General features: G+C 48.4%; 1 protein-coding gene across 1 annotated transcript in view; it reads right to left on the reverse strand.

Moving 5' to 3' along the window:
• Nucleotides 1-8519: 8519 nt before the first annotated feature.
• Nucleotides 8520-19647, reverse strand: part of LOC115654780 (neurotrypsin-like) — a 29178-nt gene continuing 18050 nt past the window's right edge. The window contains exons 9-15 of the mRNA XM_030569552.1: nucleotides 19354-19556; nucleotides 17974-18115; nucleotides 17240-17445; nucleotides 15286-15364; nucleotides 12225-12347; nucleotides 10341-10621; nucleotides 8520-9394 (exon numbers count right to left, since the gene is read on the reverse strand). Of these exons, the coding sequence (XP_030425412.1) occupies nucleotides 9087-9394; nucleotides 10341-10621; nucleotides 12225-12347; nucleotides 15286-15364; nucleotides 17240-17445; nucleotides 17974-18115; nucleotides 19354-19556 (1342 nt within the window). The 3' untranslated portion in view covers nucleotides 8520-9086. The remainder of the gene's footprint in view (nucleotides 9395-10340; nucleotides 10622-12224; nucleotides 12348-15285; nucleotides 15365-17239; nucleotides 17446-17973; nucleotides 18116-19353; nucleotides 19557-19647) is intronic.

The following is a 19647-nucleotide window of genomic DNA, read 5'->3' on the forward strand; positions in this document are numbered from 1 at the left end:
TTTGATTTTGAAGTGTGAGAATAGCCTTCGCTCATTCTCAAGGGCTGCAGTGGGTGCCGCTGAAAGAGCTGTTGTGTTTCATTTTGGTGGTGAATGAAGCAACACTGATCTCTTATGTTTTGTAAAATGCTTTAGGGTCCAAGCTGCTCTCTCAATGTAAGATTAACAGAAAAATTCAACTGGCTTAGTCTGGCACTGATACAAATACTGATACCCACAGGTATCCAAAAGAGGCCAAAAAAGAATATGAAGAACGGCTAGCCAAAGATTCAAAAAGTAGTAACAAGCATTTTTTTAAGTACATCAGAAGCAGGAAGCCTGCTAAACAACCAGTGGGGCCACTGGACAATCAAAATGCTAAAAGAGCACTCAAGGACGATAAGGCCATTGTGGATAAACTAAATGAAATCTTTGCATCGGTCTGCATGGCTGAGGATGTGAGGGAGATTCGCAAACCTGAACCATTCTTTTTAGGTGACAAATCTGAGGAACTGTCCCAGATTGAGGTGTCATTAGAGGAGGTTTTGGAACAAATTGATAAATTAAACAGCAATAAGTTACCAGGACCAGATGGTATTCACCCAAGAGTTCTGAAGGAACTCAAATATGAAATTGCAGAACTACTTACTATAGTTTGTAACCTATCATTTAAATCAGCTTCTGTACCAAATGATTGGAGGGTAGTTAATGTGATGCCAATTTTTAAAAAGGGCTCCAGAGGTGATTCCAGCAATTACAGGTCGGTAAGCCTCACTTCTGGTTAAAACTATAGTAAAGAACAAAATTGTCAGACACATAGATGAACATAATTGGTTGGGGAAGAATCAATGTAGTTTTTGTAAAGGGAAATCATGCCTTACCAATCTGCTAGAATTCTTTGAGGGGGTCAACAAACATGTGGACAAGGGGGATCCAGTGAATATAATGTACTTAGATTTTCAGTCTTTGACAAGGTCCCTCACCAAAGGCTTTTAAGCAAAGTAAACTGTCAGAGGATAAGATGGAATCTCATGGATCAATAACTGCTTAAAAGATAGGAAACAAAGGGTAGGAATAAATAGTCAGTTTTCACAATGGAAAGAGGTAAATAGTGGTGTCCCCCAGGAGTCTATACTGGGACCAGCTCTATTCAACATATTCAGAAATGATCTGGAAAAAGGGACAAACAAAATGGCAGATGAAATTCAATGCTGATAAATGTAAAGTAATGCACATTGGAAAACATAATCCCAACTGTACATCTAAAATGATGGGGTCTAAATTAGCTGTTATCACTCAAGACAGAGATCTTGGAGTCATGGATAGTTCTCTGAAAACATCCATTCTATGTGCAGCAGCAGTCAAAAAAAGTGAACAGAAAGTTGGGAATCATTAAGAAAGGAATAGATAATAAGACAGAAAATATCATACTGCCTCTGTATAAATCCATGGTATGCCCACATCTTGAATACTGCATGCAGAGGTGGTCGCCTCATCTCAAAAAAAATATATTGGAATTGGAAAAGGTTCAGAAAAGGGCAACTAAAATGATTAGGGCTATGGAATGGCTTCCGCATGAGGTGAGATAATAAAACTAGGACTTTTCATCTTGGAAAAGAGATGACTAAGGGGGATATGACAGAGATCTATAAAAATCATGACTGGTATGGAGACAGTAGATAAGAAATGTTATTTGCTCCTCATAACACAAGAACTAGGGGTCACCCAATGAAATTAATAGGCAGCAGTTTTCAAACAAACAAAAGGAAGTATTTTTTCCACACAATGCACAGTCAACCTGTGGAATTCTTTGACAGAGGATGTTGTGAATGCCAAGATTATAACAGTGTTCAAAAAAGAACTAGATAAATTCATGGAGGATAGGTCCATCAATGGCTATTAGCCAGGATCAACAGGGATGGTGTCCCTAGCCTCTGTTTGCCAGAAGCTGGGAATGGGGGACAGGGGATGGATCACTTAGTCATTACCTGTTCTGTTCATTCCTTCTGAGGCACCTGGCATTGGTCACTGTTGGAAGACAGGCTACTGGGCTAGATGGACATTTGGTCTGACCCAGTATGGCCATTCTTATGTAGGGATACCACCTTTGAAATGCAAAAAACCTGGCATGCCCTCCCACAAGGCAAGCCCTCGGCAACCCAACCCCCAACCACAAGCCAACTCTGCAACCCCCACCTTCAACTACCACTGTAGTGTCTAGACAGAGAACACACATAGATAAGATTGATAACATCACACATCTCCTCTCTCTTATGTGACTCAAACCCTCTCTCACACTCACGCAGTGCACTTGTGTGTCCGTGGGCAGACAGCTGCTGCATGTTCAACAGTTTTGATCTGTTATTGTTCAAAAGGTAGCTGTGGGAACAGAAGCTTTTACCATTAGCTCCACCCTTGTATTGTGGTAATAATGCAAATCTTTAGACCCATGTAAACCCCTTCCCCTCATCCCCCGGTGGTAGATTAAATTATTTTTCTGGCCACTGGCAAATCCTTTAAACCCCCCCGCCAGGCCAGTCAAATACCAGCCAGGTGGTAACCCTACTCACATAGGAGAACTAACCACAAAATAACATACAATTCCACACAGTGACAGTGCAATCTGTTTATTAACATGTGTTGTGAGCTGTCATTGTTCATCCAGATGGATATAACAGTTTTAGCATTTAACTAATTTCAAAAGTACTCCATCTAGCGCTGAAAGGAGGGGCTCAGCCCCTGGATGGTAGAAGAGGGTTATAACAAGACCAGGTTGGCTCCTCCCCAAGTGAGATGTTCTCCCTGCATTTGGGGATTTAAATGTTCTGTAAACAAGTAAAAACTGAGCACAAGGGGGGGTGCAGTTGAGCATGTCACAATTGGACTGATTTCACAAGGAGCACCCAAGAAGCTGTTAGCCCTGAGGCTGTTCAGTGCCTGTGCCCACTCATGTATCCACCTTCTCTGGCTGCAGGAGACTCCTGTGAACCTGTCAAGGTGGCTCAGAAAAAAAAAAAATCACACTGTAACCAATTGATCTTCTCAGGCCCATCCACTGAGAGAATCTCCCCCAATGGCCACTGCATGTGAACGTAAACACGCTGCTCCATGTTGTTATTGGGTCACGGCAGCTTTTTGTGCTGCAGCGGCTTAGATAGCATTTCAAATAAGCCAATCCTCCAATTTTCTTACATACATGGCTATAGAAATGGCAACAGCTGTTACCCTCCAATACAAGGGTAATCGGCCTTCTGCAGAGGTTAACAAACAGCTGCCTGATTAACTGTAGCTTGAAATGTAATTCATAGAGATTATCTGCACAGCATACAGCTCAAAGGGATAGATATCTAATCCAGCACCAGCTGGTCAGAGCCTGGACTTGTTTCAAGGGAGGGCTGATAAGGGCACCTGTGCAGGCATTACAGGTCAGAAAGGCAGTGGACACCAGGACCAACCACTGACTGTGGATGGAGGTGTTGGATTCATGGAGGATTGGAACATTTTCCCTGATGAGAGGCAACTGTGCAGCATGAACTATCTCTCCTTAAACAGTCAAGCTGGCATAGTTACTGCCTCCCAACTCTGTCCTAGTGGGGCATGCGCTCCTGTCCTAGCACCTGCTCTGTCATGCTGCAATGGGAGGTTGTTTCATGCAGCATGAAAGTATAACTCCTCCTCCCATACTGCAAGCCCAGGAAATGTAGGACAGATGCCAATCTTCCAGGGCAATACAGGTATTGTTCTACTAGGCATGGGGCAGGTAAGAAGGGGCACCTGAACCACTGGAATAAAACAGAAGAAAAACAAACTGTTTAGTCAGCCAAGGATCTTCAAGAATTCGTATCCATCGCAAAAAGAGAAATAACGTATGCAGCATCACTACCCCAAGTTTAGGGTTCAACCCAGATGACTAATGCTGGTAGTGAAGCCTAACCTTCCCACAGACATATTTTCCACTCCTGTAGCCATTCCCTTCAGCACTTGTGTAAGGAGAAGCTGCTGATGGCTCCAACTTTAAAAAGGTGCTAGAAGTGCTATTGGGAATTACAGATCCGTGAGCCTCCCTTCTGTACCTGATAAACTGCTTGAAATGAACATTTAAAAACACAAATATAAACTCTTGGATGAACATCCTAGGGAAACAATGGGCACAGCATCTGTCATGGAAATTCCTGCCTCTCTGATCTACTAGAATTCTTTGACAGTGTCCACAAGAGGGAGGATGAAGAAGAATGGTTCAGTCTTTCTAAAAGCCTTTAACAAAATCACTAATAAGAAGCTATCAAGACATCTCATCAGTTAAGGGGTGAGAGGTTAGATTGTTGTCATAGATTAGAAACTAGCTAAGGCATAGAAAGCAGTAGGGATAAATGGTCCATTTTCAAAAAGGGTTCCCGCCTCCTTCCATATGCTGTTTTGGGGGCAGTATTTATTTATTTAGGATATGACAAAGGGGTGAACAGCAAGATGGTAACATTTGCAAAAGGCAAAATTGTGTAGATTAGTCAAGACTGAAGAAGTTTATGAGGGACTTCAAAGGGACCTAATAAAGTTAGGCGTGTGGGCAATGTGGTGGCCAATGAAACTCAGTGTTGACTAATGCACATTGTCCAAGTCCATTTCATGGGTTCTGAAAAAAGCACTGCCACTGAGGCAGAGACCTGAGCCTCACTGTGACAAAAAACTCTGCTCAAACGCAGCAGCCATCAAAACAGTGGACAAAGTTTTAACATAGCTAAAAGTATGCTAGAAAATAAACTGATGATACAGCCTATCCTGGCAGACTGTTCAGTTCTGGTTACTAGAGCTCAAAGATCTAGCAGACACAGAAGGCATGAAGGAGACAGGTAACAAAGTTACTAGAAACATGGATAGTTTTGTTTGAAGACAAACTGAAAAGATGGGAGGGAAAGAATAGCTCAGTGGTTTGTGCATTGCCTGCTAAACATAGGGTTGCAAAGTCAATCTTGGAGGGAGGCCACTTAGGGATCTGGGGCAAAAATCAGTACTTGGATCCTGCTAATGAAGGCAGGGGGCTAGACTTGATGACCTTTCAAATTTTTTTTAGGGGGGAGGGATAGCTCAGTGGTTTGAGCATTAGCCTGCTAAACCCAGGGTTATGAGTTCAATCCTTGAGGAGGCCACTGAGGGGTCTGGGGATTGGTCCTACTTTGAGCAGGGGGTTGGACTAGATGAACCTCCTGGGAGGTCCCTTCCAATCCTGATAGTCCTATGAGACAGGGACTGTTTAGAGAAGAGACCACCCATAAAATAATGGATTGTATAGAGAAAACAAGCACTCCTATTTACACTAATAGTAAGAACACATGATCAGAGGGCCATTCAATGAAACTAAAAGGCATACATTTTAAACCAATACAAGGAAATTACATATTGGTAGCATCAAAATTAAATATGTGGAACACATTGCCAGCACACTGCATTGAGGCCAAGAGCTTAGCTGAATTAAATCAAGTATTAGACACTTCCATGGGGGAATGGGGAAAGTCACCTTAGCCAGAAGTCAAAAAAAGTTTAACTTTTTGAACTACCTCTCCTTAAACAGTCATAACCACCCCCTTCAAACATAAACTACCCACTAACTGGGTACAAGGGTCAGGCACAAGCTTCCTTAAGGGGAGGTTATTCAACTAATTACCCAGCACAGAGTTTCTTGCACCTCTGAAGCCTCTGATACTGGCCACTCGTGGACACAGGAGACCGGATTAGATCACCGGTCTGATCTGGCCAGGCCATTCCATTACTCCCCTGTGACAAGGTACATTAAGTCAGTGTGGAATTATACGCCAAACTAACTAGCAAGAGAGCTGTTCTGAAACAGGCAGGTCAGGAGAATTAAGAACAGTATTTACAAACTTGACTTTTTTCTAGGTACTTGTAAGGAACATGGAAAATGAATGAGATGATGTACAAGTGACACCCCTTCATTCATTCTGCCTTACGTAGCATCCCAGGGGCTTATTGAAGGCCTCTCACAACTTCAGTGGTGACTGTGAAGAACAGGAGAAAGAGCAATGTGTACGCAGCAGGCTAAAGAGGCAACGCTGGCCTGTGTCTGCTAAATGGTAACTTTTTACATGGGTCACCTGCATCAACCCTGTCTGCCAGCTCAGCTAAATACAGAGAGTTTTGTTCCCTTCACTTAAAAAACTCTGCCTGGTGGGATTCTGGGCACAGCTGGTCAGCTCAGCAAGGCTGTAAAGGACAGGTGTCAGCAGCTAGAGAAGCAGAAACTCCACGTGAGCTGAGAACAGTTGCTTCGGTCAGCCCCAAGTAAAAGCCAAGCCACAGTGTGCTCCCCAGTCAGTTACTGTCACTGCTGTTGTGGAAATCAGTGGCAGAATTCACTCCACTGTAAACATCAGCATTCTAGGAAATATTCACCCCCCATACCATAGGGCCTTCCCTCCCCACAACATGTCATTTAAATTGAGAGAGGAAGCAAGCTGATCTGTCTGATGGGGATTTTCTGCCAGCAGCTGCAGGACAGCAAATCCACAAGGAGTCACATACCCCATTCTACACAGGTCAGGCCTGGTGATGCAGGCCACATGGTTACAGTACTGTGGCTGCACCTCATATATATGGCACTGCAGATTTTCAGGCCTTAACAGGGGCACTAACAAATCAGATTTTACTCAAAGTCAAGATCTGTACAAAGTCCCATCCCTCAACCAAGAAGTTTAACAATCCCAGCAGAAACTTGTTTGAAACATTCTGCCACTACAGTATTCATAACCCAGCCACCATACAAACAGGGGAGAGAGTGAGAGAGAACTATTCAGTTTAATGTACATGGGGAAATATGCTAGATTTTTAACCTGGTAGGTCCCTTTAAACACTCGGCAGAGCTAAGGCAAATGTGGTATACAGTTGTTGCCTATCAAACCTAACACACATATCTGGAACCCCACCACTATGTGCCTTGAGGTTTACTATTGTAACATAGTGTTCATGCACTGTGACACTAGCGACACCTGTCATGTTAATTCACTCACTATGTGCGTAACCCTTGTGTCAGTCACCTATTCTTGCACTGCTATTGTACACTGGTAGTATATTTATATGCAATGTGTGCAGACACCCTCCCATGTGTGATGGCAGCAGGTATGTGCATGTGACCCCCATAAATGCATACCCTCCCGTGTGACACTGAACCCAAAGCATGCACAGCTGGCACAAGAACCACAGGTCCCATCCTCTAGCATTATGCTGAAGGCATGGATATATGGCACCATCTTCAACCGGTTGGTCAGGTATTATTGCTTACCATCTGTAGCTCTAATTTGTCCTCTTGCTCCTGGCTCTGCTGTGCGGATAGAACTATAGGTACACTGAGCCCTCCTGTCTGTCTTCATTTGCTTCCACCTACTCAAAAAGCATAAGTTGTCTCCAATAAATAAATGAAGTCCTAAGATTTTCTTACATTGGTCACCCACCCCAGGGTGGGAGAAACAGAAAACAAGGAAGAATCTTGGCGAGTATCACAACCACTCTTTTCTCTTAAGATCACATGAATTCTATTCATAATGAGACCATAGGCCAGATCCGCAATGTGTAGTTACATCAATACAGCTACATCAATTTATACTAACTGGCCGTATGATTTCTGAGGGGGATGAAAAGGGTCATGCTGCAAAAACAAGCAGCGAGGACCGATGGTCCAGTGGGTAAGGGACTGGGCTAGGCTAGATTACAGGAGACCTCAGGTCAAGTCCCTGGTCTACTACAGATTTCCTGTCACTTAGTCTCTGTTTTCTTTCCCCCATGGGGATAACAGGCTCTCCCTACCTCACAGGGGTAAATACACTAAACACTGTGAGGTGCTAAGGGGATGGGGGTTTACCTCAGGTAGACAGAGGTATTGCCAAATCATGACCCAAACATTTGAGAGTGGCTTTAACAATAGATTGGGTGGGAAGTTGTTTACCTTCTGTGTTTTCAGCCTTTGGTGGTTACATTTTCAAGCTTCCCTTTGCAACCATGATGGCTAGATACGGTCGGATTTTTTTAAATGAGGACAGACCCTCATGTGATCATCTGACTCCAGGAGCTGGAGCTTTAAGAACAAACACCAAATATTGCCAGCTCTTGCAATTTTATCACGGGTCTCACAACACTGAGATAATTTGGAGCATATGGGGTCAGGGGCGCGCATGTGGAAGGCTGGGAGTCTCCTAGCAGGGATAGAGATGTTCCCAGGGACAATATGGGAGTGGAGCTCATATTCAGAAGAGAGCAAGTCCTTCATGGGGATATGGAAAGGGAGAAAAAAACCTCTTGGGTGGGGGGAGAAGAGAACTTGTGCACCCTCCTCGTCCTGCTCCTCCCAACCCAGTCCTGCTGTCCAAGAGGTAGGGTCTGGGAATTGGCTACAAGCAATCCACTACGAAGATCCCTGCAGCAAAGCCTGGTGGCATTTCTCATGGATTTCATGTTCTCTTGCAGTGCCATCAAAGGACTATTCTACACTAGAGAACTAGATTGCCCACCTGTGTTGCTCAGGGCTGTGAAAAATGCACATCCAAGTGATGCAGTTAAGCCGACCTATGTCCCTGTGTAGACAGTGCTACTGCCTCCTAGGGAGGTGGATTCCTATGGCGATGGGAGAACCCCTCCCATTGGCGTACATAGTGTCTACACAGAAGTGGTGCAACAGTGCCGCTATAGCATTCCAGGTGTAGACAAGCCCAAAATGTGTGAACATGAAAAAGTTGTAGGTGATACTGACAGAGCCATCCCCTGATCTGGGCGCAGAGGGACATGTATGATTTTTCTACAGGATTCTGATAGCTACAGGAGCAGAGCTGTCTGTCTTGCCCACTCATATCCACTTCCCTGCTTCAGAGATTAGGGACTATGGGGAGAGCAAAGACTTCCAAGAGACAGGCATAATTATTTCCCACGGTGGTTAAGTCTCTTCTCAGTGTTCAAGGTCAAAACAAGTCTCTGTCAGGTACACACAGAAGCAGCAGCCCCTCATGGAGGTAGAAGGAAGCTACATTTCCCAACTGTGGGCCAACGTTTTAATTCTGTAGAGGCAAGAGGGATTAAATGCTGAAGATCTCAGAGCTCAGGGACTTGCATTATAGCTTGGTCACTTTCTTGATCCAGGGCACAAATTTGCTGACTTTAGTGTAAACTCCAGGAGAGTCCTTCCGGCCACACCCATAACCCCAGGAAATTATCCCCAGAATGACCCAGTGTCCAGTTGACCTCTGACACATGAGTGGCCCACCGCTGTCACCCTGGCAGCTGTCCACCCGCTTATCTTCAGAGAGGTTTCCAGCACAGATCATGCGGTTAGTAAACTTGCCCCCATAACGAGCCTCACAATCTTCTCTTGGGAGAAGGGGCACCATGCCCTGGAGCAATGTTCTTGAATAGGACTTCCCTGAAACAGAACATAACAGCACAACTCATCACTCGGGCAGTGTCTACACTACAGACCTTGCAATGGCACCGCTGTACTGCTGCAGCTGTGCCACTGTAAGGCCCCCTGTGTAGCTGCTCCATGCCGGTGGGAGAGAGCTCTCCTGCTGGCATAATTAAACCACCCCTAACAAGCAGCGGTAGCTCTCCCGCCGACGTAGTATCTCTTGCCGACATAGTGCTGTCCTCACCAGCACTTCTGACCAGGGGCAGCTCTAGCTTTTTTGACGCCCCAAGCATGGCAGGCAGGCTGTCTTTGGTGGCTTGCCTACGAGAGCTCCACCAGTCCTGTGGCTTCGGCGGCTTGCCTGTGGGAGGTCCACCGCTCCTGCGGCTTCAGCGTATCCGCCACCGAATTGCTGCCAAATCTATGGGACTGGCAGACCTCCCACAGGCAAGCTGCCGAAGTCTGCCTGACTGCTGCCCTCGCAGGAACCGGCAGGGAGCCCCCCGCAGCTTGCTGCCCCAGGCACGCGCTTGGAGCGCTGGTGCCTGGAGCCGCCGCTGCTTCTGCCAGTGAAACTTACATCATTCTCTGCTGCTCACAGCTCCAAAGGAGGCATTCCAGCTGAGGCCCTGAAAGACCCCAGAAGAGGAGAACACAAAATGGCACTGGGCTCAGAAAGAGAGTAAGAGAATCAGCAACACTGCCTTGAATTGTATCTAGAAATAAATTAGTAGCCAGTGTAGACTATTGAATACAGGTGTTCTAGGTGAGCATGCTGCCTCCATCGCAGTGCATCCATTCTGTTCAGGTTCTTATACTGCACCATGGTATCTGCCCATCCCTTCAACCATTCTATTGTCTGGGCTTCTCCCTCACAAGTCCTCTCACCTGGGAATATCCCAGCATTTGAGCCCTCACTCCCTGGAGGCTGTTCCCATAAGCATCATCCCCTCTGGCTCACCTGTGTCTCCCCAGCCGGAGATAATGCAGGCCTGCCTGTTAATGGAAGCCTTCTCCTTCCTGTCAGGGAGGCAGATGGGCAGAATGTGGCGATTGAAGGAGAGGCAGTGGATACCTCTGCCCCGCATTCTGACCAGGGCGATATCATTGTCATTGCTGCTGGACCGGTAGTTCCTGTGAAGGATGATCCTCTCGACGGGCATCTCCCTCTCCAATGCCTCCCTCACGCCTGTGTGGTAATCGCCTACCCGCAGCAGGTAGCGGCGCACATCAGTGCCAAACCTGGCCAGGCGACAAAGAGCTGCCTGAGAGCTCGCATGGTGACCACCTGGGGCGTGAGCACTGTGCTGCTGGATCCAGGGCCATCCTCCCGGCAGAAAGGCCTCAGTACCACTACAGTGCCCAGCAAGTCAGTGCTAAGCAGGGGACTGGTGGTTCCCATTAGCAGTGAAGGGAACATCTGTTCATCCCGCCACCAAGCATCCGAACTCTCTGTCTGACATGAACCAGGCTATGAATTGTCTTCCAGACTCTCTAGATCAGTGGTCACCAAACTTTTGAGGGTCGTGATTCCCTTACCCCTCTCCATGCCCTTCTGCCCCCCCCCACCCCACACACACCGGGCCAGAGCCGGGAGCGGGGCTGTGGCTCTAGAGGGGAGGTGGGGGAAAGGGGCTTGGCAGTGGCCGAGATAAGGAGGCCAAGGTTGGGGCCACAGCTAGGAGTGGGTCTGGGTCTGGGAGCAGGGCTGCGGGTTGGGGCCAAGGCTGGGAGCGGGAGCGGAGCCACAGCTGGGCTGCAGTGGGGGCCAGCAGGTGGGCCCATGGCCAGATGCAGCTCTGCTCCCAGCCTTGCCCCAGCCTTGGCCCTGAGCTGGGAACAGAGTTTGGCCAGCAGCCAAGGCTTGGGGCTGGCACGAGGCCAGGAGCAGAGCTGTGCCAAGGCTGGGGCTGGGGCCAGGCATGGGGCTAATGGACATGACTGGGGGCAGGACCAGAGTAGAGCTGGGGGTGAGGAGGGGCTGGGTGGTGCTCCCTCCTGCCCCTGTGGGGGCTGTCCCAGGCCCACTGCACCCTCCCAGACATTTCTCCATGCCCCCCTAGGGGTGCGCGCTCCACACTTTGGGCAGAGGCAGCTCCAGCACCAGCGCAGCAAGTGCATGCCTGGGGCAGCAAGCCATGGCGGGTGGCCTGCTGGTTGCTGTGAAGGCAGCAGTCAGGCAGCTTTCGGCAGCGTTTCTGTGGGAGGCCCGCCGGTCCTGCGGTTTCAGTGGTAATTCAGCGACGGGACCAGCAGACCTCCCGCAGAACTGACGCCCAATCCACATGACCGGGGCGGACCTTCTGCAGAAACGCCGCCAAAGGCAGCCTAACTGCCATGCTTGGAGAGGCAAAATACATAGAGCCGCCCCTGACTTTGGGGACCTTTGCTCTAAACTGAGGCAGCAGAAACATGTGACTGGACCAGACCCACTCCAGGCTCCTGACCTCCCCAGTTTACTGTTCCTCAAACTATAGGCAGGTTGCTAAAGAGCCGGTTTATTTCATGTTATAGCACTTGGAAATTACAGGCTGAGCATGAACAAACAACAAGGGATAACACAAAGCTGTCCTGGGGCTATCCTGTCACGTGCCCCACACGAATAGCCCAGTCACCCCTGGGTCATGGCTTAGCTCTCTCCTGGCCTCTCTAGCAGCAGCACTGCTGGGAGTGCACAGAGCTCATGGCTCCTGCAACTGTTTACAGGAACTCCACTCCTCAGAGATCACATCCTCTTTGGATGGAACTGCTGCTATACGTGGGGCCAGGGTGGTGACTGAGTCAGACAGGATTATCTTCCCTGTCCCTTGCTCACACACCCCCAACCAGAACCCGCACCCATTACCTTTTGAAGCAGTGCGCTGCAGTCATGACCCAGCAGCTGTGGATCACCGTGGCGCCACATAGCAGACGAGTGTCTCTGTGAAACCCCTTTAGCCGCAGTGAGGCCTGCCATGGCCAACCACCTCTGAAAGAGAAACAGAGGAATGGCAGCTTGCACACAATGGCATGGTGCTGTCCTCTCCCACTCCACCCACACTGCCCCATTTCGCCTCAGCCACTTCTCATCCTCCCTTAGTGCTGCTCTTCAGTCAAGGTAACGTCAGGAATCACCACTGGAGGGAGGTAGTTAGTGAAGCTGTACTCACCACTGGCAGCACAATAAAAATCAAGGAGCGATTCCAGCAGTATCACCTCCAGCTTCCTCAGCATTGCTAGTCACTCCTCAGGGGAAGACAGGAAACAGGCCTGGGATCCCTGTCCTCAGCTTTGAAAGCAGAAACCAGCATTCCAAGTGACTTGGTGGGGGCAGGTAATGAGGACTGGAGTCCATGATGGACTGTCCCACAGGCACTTTGGAATATACATAAGTGGCAAAATGCAGAAAGTAGAAACCAGTATTTCAATGCCTTTCAATTCGCAGCTAGAGTCTGGGCATCACTGTTGCTTTAACACACATGATGTGGTGGTGGGACTGAGCATGAAGAATCTTGGACTTCAGAAAAAGTCTCCAGGAGCCCTTAGGGAAATGGGTAATAGAACAATTGCAGCCCAAAAATGGCAAGGACAGACAATTACTGGTATTTTCCAGGTTGCTTGTAGATGGAACAAAAGAATTGCCATACCAGATCTGACCAATGGTTCAACTAGTCTGGTATCCTGTCTCCAAGAGAGGCAGGCACTTGATTTGCTTGAGAAAGGTGTAAGATCCCCACCATGAACAATAGGCAATTATATGTCCATGGCTGGATGTGGGCTTAAGTGTGGTTGCTGGAAAGAAGCAAGTCTAGGTACTACTCAGTTCAATAGGTTATGTAGATTTAAAGATCAGTGGGCATATTCTTACATACAAATAGTTAGTATCTCTATTCTCCACATATGAAGGTGTGTCCCTGGATAATAGCATTCCTGCTGATTTTGTAGCCATCGTTTCCTAATTCAACTGAACATTAGAATACAGTAATATATTATTATTGCCTCTGTCTTTGTGATGGATGGTGCCTAGGCTAATTTCTTATATAATTCCACATAACTAACAATGATCCACCCTTGAGAACTGTGAAGCATGGCCAGAAAGGGTTAAACATCCTGCAAAATAAATAATCCTCAAAAGCCATGTGGAAGGATAATATTTGTGTATTTACATATGTATGAGTAGGATCAATGATGTAATCAACAGTCCCTGTCTATGCTGTATTCTGATAATTCAGAGATCAAAAGAACATCCTAGCATTTAAATGAATTGTAAACCACGGGATATCTCTGTATTTATCTCTCTTTGAGATATATAGCAACTAATCTGTGAATGGTGGAGGAACAAGTAACTTGCCTTATGTTAATTCTATAGCTAAGTACCAGTGATGGACCTCCTTCAAAGTCATGCTCATTACCTTTTGAACTCAAACTTGTCAAAAAGGACATGAAATTGGATAAAAGATCTTTGGGTCCTGATTCTGTCATCTCAGATCTGCTTAGGCTTCATCAGGGGAAGTTTGTGTTGTAAGACTGAGGTCCCAGTTATGCTGGTACACCCTGAATATGATATTTGGACATTGGAATCTGAACCTCAATGAATTGAACTCATGTCTGTATGTATATTATTCTTTTAACCATATTCTCTCTCTCTTATTTTTAAAAAAATTTAGTTTAGTTATTAAGAAATGGCTGTAGCGTGTATATGGGTAAGATCTGAAACATGCATTAACCTGGGAAGTAACGTGTCCAATCCTTTGGGATTGCTGGAACCTTTTCTTTTATATGATGAAATAAGATTTACAGAAATTTTCATCATATTTGATGTGCGTACCTGGATGGAGGCCTGAGGCTGGATCATCTTAAGGGAACCGTGTTGTTTGGACTTCTGAGTAACCAGTAAAGTAATAAAGAATCTGTTTTATGCTGGCTTGGTAAATCTACGAACTGGAATATCCACCAGCTTTATGGGGATTGTCTGCCCCATTCTTTGCAATTCATCCTAAATGAGTGACCATAGCTGACCCCCACTGGGACCCTGGGCACAACAACATCCCCCCACTTTTATAGATAGATACTGCATTACAGGATCCGGGAGATTATTCCCCTGGTAATTTGTACCAACTAACTGGGCGCTGATGGCAGTTTAAACATATATCAATAACACACCTTGTTCCCGGCTGCTTTCTATTAGGAGAAGTTGGCTGTGAGAGGCATCAGTTAAAATCTGGGCCAGATCATCAGAGACCCAGAGTCAACCTGGGTGTTTTTTGGGTGGCCTGTGTATAATGAAAAGAACAGGAGTACTTGTGGCACCTTAGAGACTAACAAATTTATATGAGCATAAGCTTTCATAGGCTACAGCCCACTTCATCAGATGCTTGGCATAGCATCTGATGAAGTGGACTGTAGCCCACAAAAGATTATGCTCAAGTAAATTTGTTAGCCTCTAAGGTGCCACAAGTACTCCTGTTCTTTTTACTGATACAGACTGACATGGCTGCTACTCTGAAACCTGTGTATAATCAGTTAGCCCAGTGGCTCTGTTCCCAGGCAGAAAGCATTCCTGTCACTGAGAGCATTATCACAACTGGCATTAATTGCCCCCCAGGATAGCCTCAGCAGAGGGGCCTCAGGCTGAATCAGCCACGGAGACTCAACCACTCGTACCCAGGTAGCAAGGGGAAAGCTTTCATGGCTGCAGCCCCTATCCTGTGAGTACACAGAGTTCAGTCTCCAGAACTGTTGGGCCAGCAGCACAGAACAGAAAACAGCAGCATCCCCATTCTGGCCCACTAGGGTATGTGGCTGTCCCAAAGAAACCTGCATCCTGTGGGAAGAAAATAGGGTTCTCAGGAGGCCTGCCACATCTCTGCCTCCTTACAGGCAAGCTGGTGCCAGCTCTGCTCTCCCCAGCCATCAAAGGACAGTACCTGAGGGACTTGTTTCCACCAATTATCCTTTTCTTGCGACGGTGAAGCAAGCGCATCCCACACATGCCAGATGCTGAGCCTGCACAGCAAAACCAGAATGGTTAGGCAGCTAGGGTGACCAGACAGCAAGTGTGAAAAATCGAGATAGAGGGTGGGGGGTAATAGGCACCTATATAAAAAAAAGCCCCAAATATTGGAACTGTCCCTATAAAATTGGGACATCTGGGCACCCTATAGGCAGCCCACCCCTTTGCTTAACTGACAAGCATCAAGCCACCATCCCCTGTTCCCTGCCCTCATTCTCCAGGAATTGGACTGGTCTGATTAAGAACTTTGCTGTGAAAGCCATATGTGCAGCACACTTGTTTCTGTGGGGCTGGTAAGAATGGTATTTGACCAGTACCGGGTTTACAATGTTGCCAGGCCCATGCTCAGAAGGGGCTCCAGCCCACTCCACTTGTGCTGCACTCTGACTCTGCTGTCCCTCCCTGTGGAGGAAGCGGAATAAGTCCCCATCTGCCCACTGGCTCTCCTCCCCCTTGCCAACCCCCCATGGCCCGCCGGCTGGGGGCTTCTCTCTGCCCCCGGGAGATCAACAAGGTAAGAGCTGGAGTGGGGTGGCGGGTGCCAGGAGTTGTGCGCACTGGACAGCAGAATCTCCTTCCGGAGCTGGGTTTTCGGGGTGCCCTGGCCAGAACTTCCATCCCCCCCCGCAAGGCTGGACACTGATCCCCGCCTGCCCCAGCACCACTCGGGGTTGGAGCTGGATTGTGAAAGGGCTTTGGGAATGCGAGCTGCTCTAGATCTGCTAGCCCTGGGGGGAAACCTCGGGTGCAGGGTGGGGGGGAGTGGGTCTGTAGGGGGTGCTGGGCTCTGTGAGGGGGTGGAGGGCACTGGGCAATGGGGGAGGTTTGTGTGTTTTGGGGTTCTGGGCAGTGGGGGGGTCTGTGTGGGGTGCTGTGTAGTTGTTGTGGTGGGGCTGTGGGGAAGAAGAGTGGGGGATGGGAGAGATCTGTGTGTGTGTTGGGGCACCTGGGAGTGAGGGTTCTGTGTGGGATGCTTGGCAATTGTGATGAGGCTGTGGGGGGGTGCTGGGCAGTTGTGGGACTGTGGAGGGGCGCTGGGCAGGGATGATGGTGTGCAAGGCACTGCATTTGTGGCAGGGAGTCTCTGGGGGGTCTCTGGGCAGGGGGGCACTGGGCATAGCGGGTCGGGGGCACTGGGCATAGCGGTCTGTGGGGGGGTCTCTGGATGGGGATGTTGAGCATAGGGAGTTGGGGGCTATTGGGCGCGAGGTGGGGGGGCTGTGTGGAACAGCATGAACCCGCCCCCAAGGGGAAAGGGCCCACTGGCAGCTTATGGACGGGTGGGCCTGTGTGCGTCTGGCGACTGCTAGTTTGTAAACAGTGCCCTCACACTGGGCTGAGCAGAGCGGGGCTGCCCCCACCATGCCCCATTTCCCCTGGCTGGCCCCTACTTCCAGGGACCCGACCTCTCCACACCATGCTCCATTACCCCCATGAGGGCCCACAAATATGTTTGTCGCCAGGCCCACAAAAGGTTAATCTGGCCCTGCCTTTGACTGGAGGTGGTTACTCGCTGTGATTTTAGCTCCAAGCCTGGGGCAGGAGCCATTCAGCCCTTTGTGCAGAATCCAATTCCTCTGCCTGCTAGACACCAAAGGGAGAGCACAGTTACTGCCACTCTGCGTAGGAGGGTGCACTGCACAACAGGGCAGAAACACTGGTGGCCTGGAGTTCCTGCAGGCTTAGAGGGACTATAAGGGGTGGAGCAGCAGTGCTGGCTGTGGGCAGTGCATAGTGACTCCAGGCCACATTTCTAACATTTCTAACTGAGACAAGGGGAACAGCTGCACTAGTGGCTGGGAAGCTCACATCTGCTGAGTGCCAGCTTCTCCTAGCAGGAGACACTTCAGGGCAAGGGGCAGGAGCACCTGTGTTTCTGGTGTCCTGGGCTCTCTCTTCCATATAGTCGCAGATCACACCAGCATCTTCACTGTGCCAGCAGTTGTGAATCCCATTGTTGGGTTTGACACATTCCCCCAGTGTGCTCTCTGTGCCACGGCACTCCACGTTGTCTAGATGGATGGGGCCATGCCCCTCCCCAAAATACGCCATCGTCCTGGCTTTTGCGGCGCCACTGCAATGAGAGAAGGGATGACCCATCTACATTTCACGCTCGAGTACACAGACTCATGCTAAAAATAGCAGTGTAGCTAGGGGTAGCACGCAGGAACAACGGCTCAGGCTACAGGCCCAAGTATGGACCCCAAGGGTCCAGACAACTCTGTATCCAGGTGTCCAGCCCAAACTATTGCCCATGCAAACCCTGGTTATGCTGCTATTTTTAGCACATTAGCATGAGCGGAGCTAACCTGTGTCTGTCTAGTCAGGCTAGGAAGAACGGTTCCAGCTGCATTGTAGACATATCCTGAATGTGAAGCAAAAGACTTCTGTGGCAATAATATTGGTTTCTCTGCATAGATGTACACTAGTCCAATCCTGCAGTATGCCCAGCACCCCACAGCTGCAGAATGTGTGTGAGAGTACAGCTATCCTGTACACACAGCAATGCTCAAACATACAAAACAGCCCAAATCTCCCTCCTGGAGGACAAGGCAGAAGAAAATGACCCCTGCTTACAAGTTACACCGACCGGTCCTCTTACCTATAACCCAGCTGCCTGCAAACCACAGCTGCATCCTTGTCTGTCCAGCCATCGTCGCAGACACTGCCCCACTGCCCATTCAGGAACACCTCTACCCGCCCCTCCTTGGTGCTCTCTCCATCCGCCAACCGCACAGGGAGCCCTACACAAGAATAAGCTCAGTGATCATAACGAAAGGAAATGCATCGAGTGAGACTTGGGGATCTGGACAGAAAGCTGAATCCCACGGAACTGACATCAGAAGCCAGGAAACACTAATAGTTCTATCTATAAAGCAGTGTCCACACTCTCCACCAATCACCACATCCCTGCTGAAGAAGTAGGGCATTGGGCGTAAGAAATTAATTTACCACACATGGAATAACCATGAAGAGACTATGTTCTGAAAGTTGAATAAAGAGGGGAACATGAAAAGGCAGAGAGGGAGGAAACGTAATAAATATGGGGCCAACAGTGGGCAAGCGCACATGCATCTTGGGAATAGAATGATGAGCTTATTTCAAGTGGGGAGAGAGAGACTTCCTCCTCCGGGAAAGGTCAGGAAGTCCTGCCGTAAAGCCAGATGACAAAATCCAGCTAGATAGTCAGGGTATGCCTGCTGTAGGGAAGGCCATGGGGAATAAGGCCTTGTGTACATGAGGAAATTGAACCAATTTAACTAAATCCATTTATACATCAATTTAATTAAATGGGTGTAACCCCCTTGCATGGACTTTGTTTTCAACTTAACAGCCCCTGATATCCATTTAGCCTAAGTCCATTTGTCTTTGCAAAGTCCTTGCACTGATTTAACTAAGCAGTTTCTAAACTGGCTTAGTCAAAAGGGTACAATGTTCCTCTGTAAACAAGGTCTCAGCGTCTCACTACTGAGCAATGGGCAGCAGCTCCTCCTTCCGCAATTGCGGCTCCCAGGGTTTCATTTCTGCTTACAAGGTGGAGTCACTACCAGCAGAATTCATGCAGATTTGCAAAAGAAAACTGCACATAGGGAAGGGGGAGATAGGCCAGCACAGTGGGAAGGAAAGGTGTGAGGGTGGGATCATGGGATTGGTGGGGGCATGAGAAGAATAGGCCAATGGCCATGTGGAACATGCCTTAGGAAATGTAATCTCTTAGCATCAGCAGGAAATGGTCACACTATGCATCACGTTTAGCATGTGGAACCATCAACTCAGTGGTCCGGCTATGAGATAACTAGGACTCTTCACAGCAGGTGCATAATCATAGCAGGAAGGCCACTGGAATCCCTTCCCCATACGCAACCCCATCCATGGAGCAGTCCACAGGCTAAGAGAGCTCCCGCCCTGCCTTAATCTCCAGAAGGGATGGAACAGTAAGCCATTCCCTGCACCCTCTATTGGAAGAGGAAGAGAAAGGTACCAGCAGTATCTTTGATGATCTTGTTGGTTTCAGGGGAGCATCGGACACCCACATCTTCGGCATGAGAGCAGTCATGCTGCCCCCAGTTGCTGTGGGGACAGTCCAGGAAAGAGAACTCTGTGCCTGTACAAGCCACGTCGTCCAGGAGGATAAAGCCTTGGCCAGGTGTGTACTCCCCCTCAGATGCCAGGCTGGCAGGGCCACTAGGGAAAGGAAATGGAAAAGCATGTCAAACATCATCTCTCACCACTCCCCAGAACCCTGCATGCTGACTCAACTCCCATATTTAGCTGG

Source organism: Gopherus evgoodei, chromosome 7 (genome assembly GCF_007399415.2).
Source record: "Gopherus evgoodei ecotype Sinaloan lineage chromosome 7, rGopEvg1_v1.p, whole genome shotgun sequence".
Classification (NCBI taxonomy): domain Eukaryota; kingdom Metazoa; phylum Chordata; order Testudines; family Testudinidae; genus Gopherus; species Gopherus evgoodei.